Source organism: Lates calcarifer, linkage group LG8, assembly GCF_001640805.2.
Source record: "Lates calcarifer isolate ASB-BC8 linkage group LG8, TLL_Latcal_v3, whole genome shotgun sequence".
NCBI lineage: Eukaryota > Metazoa > Chordata > Actinopteri > Centropomidae > Lates > Lates calcarifer.
In genome coordinates, this window is record NC_066840.1 from 11,761,545 (window position 1) to 11,777,760 (window position 16,216).

Genomic DNA, 16,216 nt, shown 5'->3' on the forward strand with positions numbered 1-16,216 from the left:
ATCGCATGACATTGATACTGATATGGTTATGTGGATACAGACAAGCAGTCTGTTTTTAACACTGATTAAAGCCACAGCCTGAAATGTCTTATTTGTTTTCTTTTTATCAAAATGAGCTGAATATCATTTGGTTCCTTCTGATCATCTTTTTGAGTGAGAACCAGTGAGCTGTTCTGTACAGTGGGTGAGTCATCTCTTCCCACATGTAGCTTTTCATTTTGCGAAGTTGGTCTGCTGTGATTATTTTTAGGTGAACCATCTGTCATAAAAAAAAGAGAGAAATCAGGAGCCTGGGCATTTAGGGTTAGTGCTCGTCATGCTATTCATCATGATATTAGGGGGATTAGGTTATGTGATGCCCTATAGCCACACACACTTGAGCTGTGTGTGTGTTTACATGTGTGTTCATCACTAAATGTTCTTCCACATTTCCTAGCACCTTATCAAGTGGGTGCAGAGTATGAAGAAACAATGAGACATGGGTGTGAGAGATGAGTGTTAATGCTGTAAGCCTGACTCATATCCCACTCTCTCCTCCCACCGACTGGCTCGCTCTCTTTCCCTCTTCCCCTGCCTTTGTTCTCGCTATCACTACCCCACTTTTCTACAGCATCGTGTACTTTTCCTCTCATCTTCACCTTTCACTGGTTTCTCTTCCTTTGCTAGCTCATTTCTCCAATCCTTGTCTTTCTTTTGCTATCTATTCATTCTCATTCTTACACAAAGAGTCCTTTTCTCTGATTTTCTTCATCCCTCTCCTCCTCCCACGCATTCTGATTTCCTCTTGCTGGTACTCTCTCTTATGCCCCCTCCTGTTTCTACATGTAACTGCAAGTTGATATAAAATGGCTGGTACCTTTTAGATGCTGGGTTATTGTCCCCTTCATTCTCTTTCACCTCTCTTTTTCATTTTAGTCTGTTAGTTTGTTTGCTTATTGCCATTGGGATACATGGCTTTGTCTATTGGTCCTTACTCCATCAAGCACCCTCCTTTCTCCTCTCTCTTTCTGACCACAGACACAGCAGTACCTCCTCTTTCTCCTCAAATTGAAGCTGTGACTAGCCAAATTTGTCAGAGCACCTTCCTCTGTCTTTCAACCTTATGACTGCGGCAGAATAGGGAGATGAGAAGCACTACTAAACCATAGTCTGGCTCTTCACAGCCAAAAAACAGGAGAATCTGATGCTATCCTCTTTTACTGTGTGTATGTGTGTGTCATGTGTATGAGTGACTATATCAGCCATTTGAGGTTTAAGTAACTTGAACAGCTGTGAATGAGGACTTCACATGCAGCATGGGAAGCATGTTTTTATATTTTTCACTGCTTTTCACCTGGTACCCCCGTATTTCAACTCCCATATGCTTCACACATGTGTTGCCATGTTTTCACACTTTATCCATATATTGAACATACAGTATATAAATGAATTTAAGAAAAACAACGTGACTAAAGCTGTTATTTTTGTCTGGGTTTGTGTTGGTGTGTGTGTGTTTATCCACAAATTCACTATGGAAAGTGACCTACTTTCTGTAACACTACTCAGAATACTCCTCAATTTTCTTAGGCTTAAGGTGAGGATAGTTATTTTTGTTGAATGTTAGGATACATATTGGTCATGGTGTTGTGTTGTTGGTTATACAAACACTACATGGTCCTTTCCTTTTCATGTCAGATGAAAAAATATTCATTTTAATAAAAAAAAGGGGGATTTATGCCAGACTGATTATGTTCTATTACGATGAGTTGTAAAATCTAACCTTTGTTGAGCAATTAGGAACAAGATGCACTTAACATACTGTGTGAGACATGGTCTGCTTTAAAGATGGAGCTCTGTGGCTGCTGAGGTAGAGCCTTGGGTCTAATGTTGCTGCTTTAGTTGGTTTGTGTGTCTGTCAGCACAAGTAATCATTATGGTGATCAGGATTACTATTATTACTGTTTTCAAGAAACAGTACAGTACTGTGCTGCATAAACATGGTTCCACTGAAAATGAATAATTAGTATTTTATTTTTAATTTGGGGCTTATATATAACCTCAAAGTCATCTTTGTATTAATTGTATGATTTAAAGCAAAACGGCATCTTTCTGGAAGCAATAATGATTTTCATATGCAGCAGAATGACTTGTATTGGTTTTTTGTCATTCTTCACCTGCTGTTGTTACATTTTTCAAAGCTGATCTTTGTTAAGTTGTTTTCTTCCAGAAGCTGCCTTTTTTTAAATTTTAGTTTTAGTCATACAAGTGCATGTCACATATTCAAGGACTGTGTTTAGCCATGCAAAATCTAAGGGATTGATGTATATCACTCCTACACTAAACGTTTAAATAATGATGAATTTCTGAGACTAACAAGGGTCTTAAATACTGTTACATGCAGTTGTTAAGCAGTTGTAACTGTGTCTTTCTGTGTCATCTCACACACAGCAGCATATGATCTGCAGCCCAGGCCTCAGTGTCACTGTTGGTGTGTCAAATCATGCTTGTTGTGTATGTTTAGTCTGATTGTTTAGATATCAGCAGGGTTTAACATCAGATAACAAGATCACATGATGAATTGGAAAAAAGAAAAAGAAAACTAAATCTTTCATGCCCACAGTAGATACTGGACTAGATAATTTAAGCATCACATTATAGATAACGAAGTGAAAATCTGGTTAATGTGAGTAAGAGAAAACTGAGCAGAAAAAAGTGTAAAAACATGATACGAATAAAAGAGTCTGGTCTGCTGTTACGATACTGTATGTCTTGCGATAAGACTGAGTTTTGTTTATTGTTTTGTTTGTCTTACTGATAGTTGCCTCTTATGGAACAGGGATATATAATAATTAAGAATAAGAATGTAATATAAACCTGCAGTAAAGGTTACTTTTGTGAGATCAGTATACTGGTTCTCTGTGTACTGTCTGAAATTTACGTATTTGCTGAACCAAATGTTTTAAATGACAAAACAGTATCCATGTTCCTTCAGGTGTTTTTAATACGGAAATTCCTGTCAAACCATTCTCTCCATTGTGCCGTTGCTGTCAGCATTCCCAGTTGTCCTGGATTAAGGCTTCTGTGAAGTGTGTAAAGTGATAATTCTACTATGGTGCTCCTCTAATGCGATTAGGTGGAATCATCTTAATGATGCCATGAAGAGTAGATTTGAAAGGCAGCAGCACTATAGAGTGAGTAAGGATGCCACTCACCCTTAAATTCCAGGCTAATGTCCAGGCTGCTGTTTAGTTTTTACCTCTTAAATTCATTTTCTTTTCTGTTGTGTATTTGGTGTTTGCTTGTGTGTGTGTGTGATGCTGATTGGAGGCTGTAGTTTGTGGTGCTATTGAACTGTACTGCATCATACTGTGAAATGTCTCTGATATTTACTCTAACCAAATGGAGTTACACAATATTAGAAACAGAATCTCTCTGAATTCTCAGAATTACATGATACAATTCAACAGCAGGCCTCAATCCATTAAGATGAAGTAACACCTCTCTAAAACAGTATAAGCATCATGGAGATGGGATTTATTGCAGGACTATAGAATCAGTGTGCATTAGTTTTAGTCAAATGTACCTAATAAACTGGTAACTGACTGTATACACCCTCTGTCTCTCTCTGTTACAAACACACACACACACCAACCAATACATACAAGCTAAAATGCATGATGCTCTTATATCCTTATCATTCTCACCGCAGTATAAGAAGCCTCTGTTGCTACACATGCTGGGGTGATGTCCATGTAACTGTTTAAGTTTTGATGCTGATGAGAGTGGAAGATGGTGTTTGCTATTCTCTGCAGCGACAGAGACCGAGCTTAAATGATTGGTAGGCAAGTCATTACTTTATAAATAGTTTTTTGTGGAAAGTGGAGCAACCTCACAAAACCATTTCAACTGTTTCCAACATCAGATTCTCTGCAGGCCAGCACTCTCCTCTATTATTCAGACCTTTTTTTTTTTTTTTTTTTTAAAGAAATGGGCCAAGCCCTAGCGCAGCAGGCCTGCACCTGCAATGCACTTCACATGCAGCACTGCCTGCTACATATTCAGTACTGCATGAGTAATACGAAAGTAAAAATAGACATTGCACAACACTAAATTGATATATACACATACAATGTGCTGATGCAAGGAAAATATAAATGAGCCACCAAAGTGAGGATAACTATGATTCACAGTTCCTGTTATGTAGCTGTCCTTACTATATGAATACTGTAAACTACAATATATTCTAATACTTCATTAAAGATACCACATATTCTGCATAGTTTTCAGGTGTGGGTGATGGAATTATCTCTGTCTTTACCTCTTTGTTTTGATATGTATCAGTATGGATGGAAATGTCCAGGTATTGTTAGATACATCCACATCTCCTTCCCCATCTGGGAGAGCTGACGTTTTAATTTCCGCAGGCAGGGGAGATGTGTGGCAGACACCACACGGCTGCTAGTGTATCTGTACCACTGATACAATTTTTGGAGTGTGTGAGTGTGCTAATCTAATATAAGGCTTTATAGCTTTGCCTGCCTCTGACGCCAGTGTCTGCCTGCGCATGAAGGAACTGCTATGGCGCACAAAGAAAAGAGTGAAAATGCTCCCCCTTGTGGCAAAAAGTGGAAATTACTTGCCACTTCCTTTGTGCGACATGTGTGTCTGTGTGTCAGTGCATTCAATTATTTAACATGTTGCCACTCTGTATGTGGTAGTGTATTGACTGGTATTGTTATTGAGTTTTTGTGTCAGTATTGATCCACAGATAGTGAGTCCTGTCCCATTTTCCATTCTGTCCGATTTAAGCCAAACACAGCCCCTGCCCTCTTCCCCAGTGAACTGTTTGATTGACAAATCTAGGTTATCCATGCCTGACCATAAATCTAGATTTATTCTTAATCCCACAAAAATTATTTGGTTTAGGCTGTTTCTGTGTGTGAGTGGGGGACACAGAAAGACAATAAGAGAGACAGAGAGAGTACAGGGAGTATGTGTATCCTCTGGAATAACAAATATTTATTTTAAACCGTGTGCACAATGTGCACAATATGGAAAATAAAGGTGTTTCAATCGAATGTAACATACATTTAATAGGTGTTTGTAAGGTTGTGAGAAGCCAAAAATAAATTCCCTGTCCTTGGCAGATGTACTCAGTGCTCATAAAGAGGGGTGCGGAGGAGGGGGGTGCAGGGTGGGGCACTGACAGGGGCTGCATCTGCGTCACCATGGATACTAGAGGGGAGATGGTGAATTGATTACGGGCACTCCCTGTGAAAGCAGAGATCTATCGGACACTGCCTTTGTCGCTAGGCGCAACGTTGAGCCAATCAGAATGTCGATTACAGTCACATTGATTCTAGCTGACCAATCAGGTGTCTGTGATACCTTTGCTGTTACCAAAGCATTTTATACATCCTCCTCTATTGACAGTTTTGATTAATGGTCTGTAAAAGTAAACAGTGACTATGCTTCTGCTATCACTGCTGTTTGCTGGGTTAGTTTTTAGAATATGTTTCATAGAGTGAGACACTGACATTCTCACTGTTCTACAATGAAGAATATTTGAATGAAATTCATGCACAGACACACATTGTTTCCCTTTGTGTTAGTCTCCCCCACCCTCTCCATTTCTCGCTCTCACACCTCTCTTACGCAAACAAACACATGCAAATCACACACACGCTGATCATTCCTTCCTACGGCGCCATTGCAGTTCATGCGGTATAGTGGCTTCCTACTATTTACTGTAGATTCACGGTTACAGTAAATACGCCCTGATTCTGTAGACTTTGTGTAATCACTGAAATTGGGATAGCATAGCTCCATTATGTGGAGGATATTTTTGCCTTTCACAAACCATCGGCCATTTGCACTAGTGGTCATTTGTAAACTGGCACAATTTTATGAATGTCTTTGAACTTAATGGAAGCAGTGGCTACAGTGGGTGCATTGATAGAGAGGCTAAAACATCAAATTAAGAGTAAAAGTGAAAAGTTGTAAAGAAGCATTCACAATACTACACAGAACATGCTATATGAATTCTAGATTACCTATATGTGCTGAATCTAAATCTAAACTCTACTGTCCTGTCTCCCTAATTGAGTAATGACAGCTCATGACTTCACTCACTTGGGCAACAACATCATGCCCTTTCTCCTGCCTGTTGTTTTACAGTAGAGTAACTAATTATGTGATTTTTTGGGCATTGTGCCATTACTTTCCAAATGAGTGAACACTGTTGGTGTGCCTCTAGTTTTATCTCAGGGGTATGTGCATGTGTGTGTTTGGGTATGCTCCATATTGCTGTGTCCTGGTTTTCATCTTGTTCCGGCTCATGTTTCCATGGACCCGCCCCTGTCCTACTTACTCCAGAAACCAGTGGAGGCGAGCACAGATTTGGAAATAAATGATTAAGTGGTTGTTGGATTAAATACTAGGAGTGATTAATCTTCCTCCCCGCATCTTTCTCTTTTTATCTATAAGAATTATGTCTAATAAATGTTACACATAACAGTTTTGTGTAGCTGTGTACACAACATGTATACACCATGTAAATGGATAGTATTCTATAAGACTCAACTTGTGTCTGTGTGTGGCTTGGGATGCTGATTTAAAATATATCCCTAATATATTGTAGATATGTGTCATAGGGTGGATGGATTGATTCTCCATTTGGAAAATACACTCTCAGGTAAAACCAAGTACATTCCTCTGTATTTTTAGACTTTATCTGCCGATCCTCATTTCACTTCCTCCTTCACTTTTTACTTAATTAACATTCCTATTCTGCAATTTCACTTCCCAGTAGTCTGTTTCTATTAGATTATACCAGTCTATTTACCCTCTTATCTCCATTCATTCTGCTACTTTATCAGCAAATCTAAGTCACTGGTGTGCTGCTGCATTTGGGTGTGGTTCTAGTCACACTGTTGCTAAAACCAAGTGCTGTATAAGCCATATTACAGCTGATTATCAGAGAATCACTAAATACTGTGGAAAAGTGAATTAGGTTCAGCAGCATGTCAGCACACAAAGAGCAAGTAAAAATGAATAGATCTGAACAAGCATGCTATAGTAGTAGAAGAAATGCATTGAGTAAAGGGGGAAACATGCACAAGGAGTAGGTTGCCCCCTTGTGTCGTGATGAGCTCTGCTCCACACAAAAACAGCATGGTGACATCAGTATCTCGTCACATGAAGCAGGATGTAGTGTGCAGACTACAGAAGTGGGGGGTGGTCTCCAGAGACCTGGCCAGAGATGGTACAGTGGGTTGGGCATGGCTGAATGCAAAGGTCAGGCTCTGTGGGGGTGGTAAGAGAAGCAGGCGCTGCTGCTAAAGTGGATCTGTCATAGTGAATATGGTGCTGCAGTGCTACATTACCAATGCATGAGCAGCCCAACTGCAGCGCTGGACAGCCTGTTCTGGCATGCATAGGAGTGTGGTTTGTGTTTGCCTGAGTGAGTTTGTGTGTGTTTTATGGTTGTCACCGTGATGCAATCTGATTTTCTCAGAAAGATGAAAGGGCAGCATGAAACTGAACAGCAGCAGATAAAAATGTGGAAGTGGGTAGGAAATCCAGTGTGTTACTTTTTAAACTATCCCATGCCTTTTAAAAAATAAACCTATAGGCTTCTGCATTAGTGTGTGTGTGGGTGTGTGTGCGTGTGTGCACATATGCATCATGTCTGTGCCCGAGATGGCGTTTCTATGGAGACAAGAGAGCTGTGCAGAAGGAGAGAGGAAAGGGGGGAGGGACCCGCCTTGGAGCATGTTCAGATAGCACCCTTCCCCCATCTACTCAGGCACAGATGAACAGTAGAGTACACACCCTTGTAAACACACAATTACTCACAAGCACACACACACACACAGCTGATGGCTATGTAAAGGACTATCATGAAATTCTTAATACAGAGGAGATACAGAAGCTAATTTGGTGACTATACGTGGTGGCAGCCCTTTAATAATGCAGCGAACACGCCTAAAACACTGCTGTCGACAGCTTCCGCCCCCTCCCCTCACTGCTCCCTCTCGTCCTTTGATCACACTGCTCTCAGTGCTCTGCACTGTCTCTCCTTTAACTCTATCATGATAGGTAAACCGCAGACAGAGAAGAAAGTTAACAAGCACACATATTTAAGCACTAGATTCATTATGCATGGCTCCATGTGTACAGGGAGCAAATACTGTGTATTTTTCTCAACTGCCATTTATTCATGATTAATTATTCAACAAATTCATTTATCATATCCTCAGGAAATGTGACTTTCATCAGTGCATACAGACTTCATATATTAGGACTTGGTTATTCAACTAAAACTTAATCAATTAATGTAGCGGATAAGCACCTGTATGTGTGTGTATGTGCTTACAAATTATCTACTGTTTCTGCATTAATGCGTGCAGAACTATTGTATCAATAGATTAATTGACCCCTCTGCAGATGCTTCCCAGAGGAGCTGTATCTGAGAGAGGAGGCTCTGTGTGCTCAGCATCTTTTACATCTCAGTGACACAATCAGTGTTTCCTCCACATGGTCTATTGGGCATGCTCAGTAACAGGCTCTCACCTTGATCTCAGTTTGAATTCTACTGCAGCCTCTAAAATGCAGTAGATGGTTTACTTGTGGATTGTAAATGTTGACACTTTGTTTATCATTTCTTTAAAAGGTGTGAATGGTAGTAGTACAGGTGTTTGTAACACATTTCAGTGGCTTGTTCATTTAGTCTACAAAAAAAGCCCCTGTGTCAGCAGGCCACGAAGCAGAACTGATGCCTTTTAAAGAATAAATTTTCTGTACAGTGCTGAGTAAACTGAGAAATCATGGTCCATATGTGTCATGTTGATTTTATTGGAAAGATAATCCAGGCTGAAGTCCTGTAAGGTTGCTGCAGTATAGACAGTGACCTACAAATGAAGTATGAATCATTGAATTTCATCATGTGCCGTCTGGGTCTGATAGACCAGGTGATCTTTGTGTGTGCATGCTTATATGTAAATAACCTACATGTGCATGCTACCCATTGTCCTTGTATACACAACATCTTGCCATACATTAGGAAAATTGAGCACACAGGTCATCCTTTGTGAGCTATTATTATTATTGCATTTTGGGGTTAACAGATGACTGCGGCGCAGTGTGTGATGGTTATTAATATTTTCAAATCAAATCATGTTTCCTACAGAATGGAAATAGAACAGGAGTTTCTGGATCCAGGGCTTAATCCTGGGATTACAAACGAGGGAATGTTCATAAGCTCGTGACTACACTCTCTGTGGAAATGTAGAGAAACACTAAAATACACCGAAATACACCACAGCACCCAGACGTCCCTCCTGTGTTCATGATGCAGCAGGACAATAGGGTCCAATTAAATTTATTTATTGGCCTCAAGGCTGACACAGAAAAACAAAGAGAAAAGGAGAAGGGGGTTATGTGGGTGCAGTGGGAAGAAAATGTATTATTTATTCCTACAAGTTTTGGCCAGTGTTAACTGCCCTCTATTGCACTTATACAAATATAAAGTTTGTTAGGACTCAAATCATTATTGATAAAAAAAAAAAAGTAGGTGGTAATTTGATACCACATTAAAATACATAAATGGAAGATTAAAGTCTTAGCTATTGCGAAATGAATGGCTGACAATTTATCAACAGAGCACTGTGGTAATATTCAAAAATTGCCTCCAGAGCAGGATACCCAAATAAATGGCTGGAGGCCCAGTATCCGCATTTCACCAAAACTGAACGCAAATCTACTGACATAGAGTAAACAATTAGCTCAAATTAAGGCAGAGTGAGATGGATGAGAGAGCGAGAGATTCTCTCTCTCTCTCTCTCTCTCTCTCTCTCCCCCCCCCTCTCTCTCTCTCTGTGTGTGTGTGTGTGTGTGTGTGTGTGTGTGTGTATGTATTTAGAGGAGGGTCTATCATGTTTAAATTTATTAACAAGACACAGACACAGTTACCACACATCATGACAGGCAGAACAGGCTTTGCACTTGGGACATACTCAAGTGCTCTGTCCATGGTTCTGAAATGTTATTTCCAGCACTCTCGTTTTGTTAAGCTAGTCAACAGCACATATAATTATCTTTGTATGTGTGGCGGGGGAGAGAGAGACATAATGGCTGCCTAAGAGACACCATATTATATTTGTACTACTCTCTGCATATTACCTCCTTTACCACGTAGCGTCGCTGTTGATCCACCAGAGACAGCGCTATACTCTGATAGAACTAAGCCCCTCCTGTTTTCAGGCGATAGGGACGTTTCTTGAGTCTTTGTTATAAAGACACAGAGGACGGTGAAACAAACAGAATTTCCCAGTCAGAAGCTTACCTCGGCAGATATCTTCCATACTGCCAACAACGTGATATTTATGCGTGGTTCATACTGGATATAATTATGTCTGCGCCTTATAGATGGAGCTATTTCGGGATATATCTGGGGCTTTTTCTACTGGATTATTACTGGATAACGGTGTCTGGGCAGCTCTCCTATTCCGTTTCAGAGGAGGTGAACCCGGGGAGTCCTGTTGGAAATATTGCGAAGGACCTAAACCTTAATTCACAAGAGCTGGAATCCCGTATGTTTCAGATTGTTACCGGATCAAAAAGAAAATTCTTCGAGGTAAATCTTAAGACTGGTGTTCTGTATGTCAGCGAGAGAATAGACAGAGAGGAGCTTTGTGCAGAGGAACTTAAATGCTCAGTAAGTGTAGAAGCTGTGATAAATAACCCTTTGAAGCTTTATCGAATTGACGTAGACATTTTAGATGTAAATGACAATGCCCCATTGTTTACGACGAAATTGCAAAATTTGTATATTGCAGAGAGTACTTTACCGGGAGTGAAATTCGCATTATCTGAAGCAACTGATGCAGATGTGGGGAGAAACGGAGTCAGTACTTACAAATTGAGTCAAAATGAACATTTCTCTTTGGCAGTGCACAAAGCAGGTGATAGTGTGTCTGCTGAGTTAGTGCTGCAGAAACCTTTAGACCGAGAGAAGCAGCCTGTGATCACCATGACCCTGACTGCTGTAGATGGAGGGAGTCCTCCGAAATCAGGCACCTCACAGCTCATTGTTAATGTTTTAGACAACAATGATAATATTCCAATATTCAGTGAAACCTTATATAAGACAAAAATTCCCGAAAACACGCCCCTGGGTACAGTAGTAATCGCCGTTAATGCCACCGATGCAGATGAGGGTCTAAACAGTGAGATTGTGTATTCACTGAGAAGCAAGGATCAAGATCATGTACTTGATATATTTGAAATTGAAAGTCAGACAGGTGTCATCAAGGTGAAAGGCAACATAGACTTTGAAGAAAGAAAGGCTTTTGAGATACGTGTGGAGGCAAGTGACAAAGGCCAGCCTCCGATGTCTGCTCACTGTAAGGTGCTGGTAGAAGTGGTGGACTTAAATGACAACGCTCCAGAGATCTCTGTGACGTCACTGCATAACACAGTGAAAGAGAACGCTGATGTAGGCACCGTAGTTGCACTCGTGTCAGTCCTCGATAAAGATGGCGGAAAAAATGGTGATGTGAAAATCCAAATTAAAAACGAGATTCCATTCAAACTCGAAACAAACTACAAAAACTATTATTCGTTGTTAGTTGACGGGCAACTGGACAGAGAGAGCGTCTCTAACTACAACGTCACCATAGTCGCCAGTGATAAAGGAGTCCCGCCTCTCTCCAGCACGAGTGTAGTTTCTATACACGTTTCTGATGTCAATGATAACGCACCTCGGTTTGCAGAGCCCGTAATTAATGTATACGTAAATGAGAACAGTCCAGTAGGAGCAGTTATTAAAACAGTGACTGCAACTGATGCTGATGTCGAGCGTAACGGTCAGGTGAGCTATTCGTTTTTACAAAGTAATAGTGACTCGTTGCCATTATCTACAATGGTGAACATCAACTCAGAGACTGGAGATATAGTCAGTCTGCAGGCCTTTAACTTCGAGGAGTTGAAAACGTTTCAGGTTAAAGTTCAGGCTACAGACTCTGGTGTTCCTCCGCTCAGCAGCAACGTGACTGTGAACGTTTTTATTCTGGATGAGAATGACAACAGTCCCTCGATTCTCGCGCCCTATTCTGAGCACGGTTCCATTAACAGTGAGAGCATCCCCTATTCTGCTGAAGCGGGATACTTTGTAGCAAAGATCAGGGCTGTAGACGCAGACTCTGGATACAATGCGCTGCTTTCTTATCACCTCTCTGAGCCCAAAGGAAACAACCTCTTCAGGATCGGAACCAGCACCGGGGAAATCAGGACTAAGAGGAGAATGAGTGACAATGACCTGAAAACTCACCCCTTGGTGGTGTTGGTTTCTGATAACGGAGAACCCTCCCTGTCAGCTACTGTGTCTATTGATGTGGTGGTGGTTGAAAGCACAGCTGACATCCAGACTCAGTTCAGACATGTGCCCATAAAGGAGGACAGCTTCTCTGACTTAAACCTGTATCTGCTGATCGCCATTGTGTCGGTGTCAGTCATCTTTCTGCTGAGTCTCATCAGTTTAATAGCTGTCAAATGTCACAGGACAGACGGCAGTTTCAGCAGGTACGGCCCTCCAATGATCACCACCCACCCTGATGGGAGCTGGTCTTACTCTAAAGCTACTCAGCAGTATGACGTCTGTTTCAGCTCAGACACGCTCAAGAGTGACGTAGTGGTTTTCCCCGCACCGTTTCCGCCTGTAGATGGAGAACTGATCAGTATTAACGGAGGAGACACTTTTACCAGGACTCAGACTTTACCTAATAAAGAGAAGGTAAGAAACCTATGAGAAGGCAACAAGATTCTTTTTGTGTTTTATGCAAATAACTGAGGTTAACCATGTCGTTCCTTGTTATGTGTTATGTTTATCGGTACGTGTTAAAGTAATGATAATACTGTTGTCAACAGATAGTAAGCCTCGTCACTCGCCACTCCAAGAGCACCATAGAAATATGTGTATGTCCATGGTGTGGTGCTGAAATAAGCACCACAGTGTGTGGTGTGTGCGATGCAAAATAGAAATTCCATTTGCTGTATGGTGTCTTTTCCTGTAACCCGGCATATTCTGGAGTTTGCATACAATTATATACTATTATATGCTATTTCTGACGCATTAACGGATCTCATCACATTTAGAGACATTAGCCTATTTGTATATTTTCATTACTGTAATTCATAGATTTAAGATAAATAGAGAAAGGCAGTAGTGTTTATTTGCATTTTTGTTTGGTTTTTCTACATCTACTACTATAACAATTGTCTTTGTATACATAAATGACGGAATTTGACAGTTCCTAGTGTCTTGTAATTTGTGACTTCTTGTTAGCTGTAAGCTGACTTGAAAGTGCAGATGAATGTAGGTTGTTCATCTGTTGTTGTGGTGGGTGTAGTTATTTCAAATGACCACATGGGGACATTGTAGACCATCACATTTCGATGTTCCTCTCGGCTGCCTGAGGCTCCTCCCAGATTCAGAGGATGATGATGTTTCTCAGGGCTTTGTTACAAAGAGATGCAGTGCCAGAGCGGATTGCGTTGCCCTATCTTCCGTTTACTCTACAAAGAGAAAGAATATGGATTCTGACATCTCGCCTTTATTCTGAACTACTAGGTGGGATTTTGGAGATTGGAATCTGTATGCTTTGTTCACGCTGGATAAAAATATGTCGACGCGGAGGATATGCAGCCCTTTTTGGATTTATATAGTCGTTGTTCTGCTTGATTGTTGCTGGGAAGCGGTGTCTGGGCAGCTCTCTTACTCTGTATCAGAGGAGGTGAACCCGGGGACTTCTGTGGGAAATATTGCTAAAGATCTAAATCTTAATGTTCACGACTTGGAGGCTCGTATGTTTCAGATTGTCAGTGGATCAAAGAGAAAATATTTTGATGTAAATCTGAAAACGGGTGTCCTTTATGTCAATGAAAGAATAGACCGTGAGGAGCTGTGTGCGAAGGCTACAATATGTACCGTCAGTGTAGAGGCCGTGATAAACAGTCCACTGAAGCTGTATCGTTTGGAGATAAATATAGTCGATATAAATGATAATGCACCATTTTTCTCTGAGAATTTGCAGTCTCTTAACATTGCTGAAAGTACAGTGCCAGGAGGGACATTTGGATTTATTGGGGCGTCAGATCTCGACGTGGGTAAGAATAGTGTGAGTACATACAAGCTGAGTCCAAATGATTATTTTTCTTTAGAGATTCACAAGGGGGGAGAAAGTGTGTCAGCCATGCTTGTGCTTCAGAAAGCGTTAGATCGAGAAACACAACCTATAATAAAACTTACAGTGACCGCAGTCGACGGCGGAAATCCACCCAAGTCAGGTGCATCCCAAATTGTTGTAAATGTTTTGGATAATAACGACAATGCTCCGATTTTTAGCAGCCCTTTATATAAGGCACGCATTTCTGAAAACTTACCAGTAGGTAAAACTGTCATAGTTTTAAATGCAACAGACGCAGACGAAGGTTTAAACAGTGAAATAGAATACTCACTGAGAAGTAAAGGTCAGGACCATGTTTTAGATTTATTTCAAATTGAGTCTGAAACAGGTGCAATTTTAGTTAAAGGTAAGATCGACTATGAGGAAAATCCAGCCTTTGAGATTCATGCACAGGCCAGTGACAAAGGCCAGCCTCCGATGTCTGCTCATTGTAAGGTGCTGGTAGAAGTGGTGGACCTGAACGACAACGCTCCTGAAGTCACTGTAACGTCACTACTAAACACAGTGAAGGAGGACGCTGAAGTAGGTACTGCTATTGCACTTGTTTCTGTTCTGGATAAAGACAGTGGGAAAAACGGGTTAGTAAAAGCTGTAATTACAAATGACGCCCCATTTAAACTGGAAACAAATTATAAAAATTATTACTCATTAGTAGTTAATGGTCCGCTTGATAGAGAAACTAAGGCCCAATACAATGTTACTATCGTAGCAACTGATGAAGGGACTCCACCTCTATCCAGCACCAACATAGTTACTGTTCACGTTTCTGATGTCAATGACAACCCACCTCGCTTCTCGGAACTGCTGGTTAATGTTTATGTGAAAGAGAACAGTCCAGTAGGAGCAGTTATTAAAACAGTGACTGCAACTGATGCTGATGTCGAGCGTAACGGTCAAGTGAGCTATTCATTTTTAAAAAGTAACAGTGACTCGTTGTCATTATCTGCAATGGTGAACATCAACTCAGAGACAGGAGATATAGTCAGTTTGCAGTCTTTTAACTATGAGGAGTTGAAAACGTTCCAGTTTAAAGTTCAGGCCACAGACTCTGGTGTTCCTCCGCTCAGCAGCAACGTGACTGTGAACGTTTTTATTCTGGATGAGAATGACAACAGTCCCTCGATTCTCGCGCCCTATTCTGAGCACGGCTCCGTTAACAGTGAGAGCATCCCCTATTCTGCTGAAGCGGGATACTTTGTAGCAAAGATCAGGGCTGTAGACGCAGACTCTGGATACAATGCGCTGCTTTCTTATCACTTCTCTGAGCCCAAAGGAAACAACCTCTTCAGGATCGGAACCAGCACCGGGGAAATCAGGACTAAGAGGAGAATGAGTGACAATGACCTGAAAACTCACCCCTTGGTGGTGTTGGTTTCTGATAACGGAGAACCCTCCCTGTCAGCTACTGTGTCTATTGATGTGGTGGTGGTTGAAAGCACAGCTGACATCCAGACTCAGTTCAGACATGTGCCCATAAAGGAGGACAGCTTCTCTGACTTAAACCTGTATCTGCTGATCGCCATTGTGTCGGTGTCAGTCATCTTTCTGCTGAGTCTCATCAGTTTAATAGCTGTCAAATGTCACAGGACAGACGGCAGTTTCAGCAGGTACGGCCCTCCAATGATCACCACCCACCCTGACGGGAGCTGGTCTTACTCTAAAGCTACTCAGCAGTATGACGTCTGTTTCAGCTCAGACACGCTCAAGAGTGACGTAGTGGTTTTCCCCGCACCGTTTCCACCTGTAGATGGAGAACTGATCAGTATTAACGGAGGAGACACTTTTACCAGGACTCAGACCTTACCCAACAAAGAGAAGGTAAGACACCCCCCTCCCCCCACCACCACCACCAAAAAAATTAAAAATAAATAAAAAATAAAAATGCTTATTTAATATGATCAAATGGTTTTACCCTGCAGAGCTGAGACCGTGAGCACGTCCCGCCATTGTTTTTCGCATATGAAGTAAAACTACTTTATAATTTATAGACT

The 16,216-nt window shown here is 41.2% G+C and overlaps 2 protein-coding genes across 21 annotated transcripts in view; both read left to right on the forward strand.

The window, feature by feature from the left end:
• The window catches only part of LOC108899128 (protocadherin alpha-C2), a 166,933-nt gene that overhangs the window by 69,456 nt on the left and 81,261 nt on the right, over positions 1-16,216 (forward strand). Inside the window, exon 1 of one of the 20 annotated variants that reach the window (XM_051072304.1) lies at positions 13,360-15,832. The exons of 17 other annotated variants lie outside the window; for them this stretch is intronic. In XM_051072304.1, coding sequence (XP_050928261.1) covers positions 13,662-15,832 — 2,171 coding nt within the window. In that variant the 5' untranslated portion in view covers positions 13,360-13,661. Of the gene's footprint in view, positions 1-13,359; positions 16,044-16,216 lie in introns of those variants that run through there. 2 more of the 20 variants (XM_051072302.1, XM_051072300.1) reach the window with 2 other exon arrangements.
• LOC108899142 (protocadherin alpha-3-like) lies at positions 10,073-13,204 on the forward strand. Its single transcript, XM_018699424.2, has one exon. It carries the CDS (start codon positions 10,391-10,393, stop codon positions 12,785-12,787), a length of 2,397 nt encoding a protein of 798 aa, XP_018554940.1. The 5' UTR covers positions 10,073-10,390; the 3' UTR covers positions 12,788-13,204.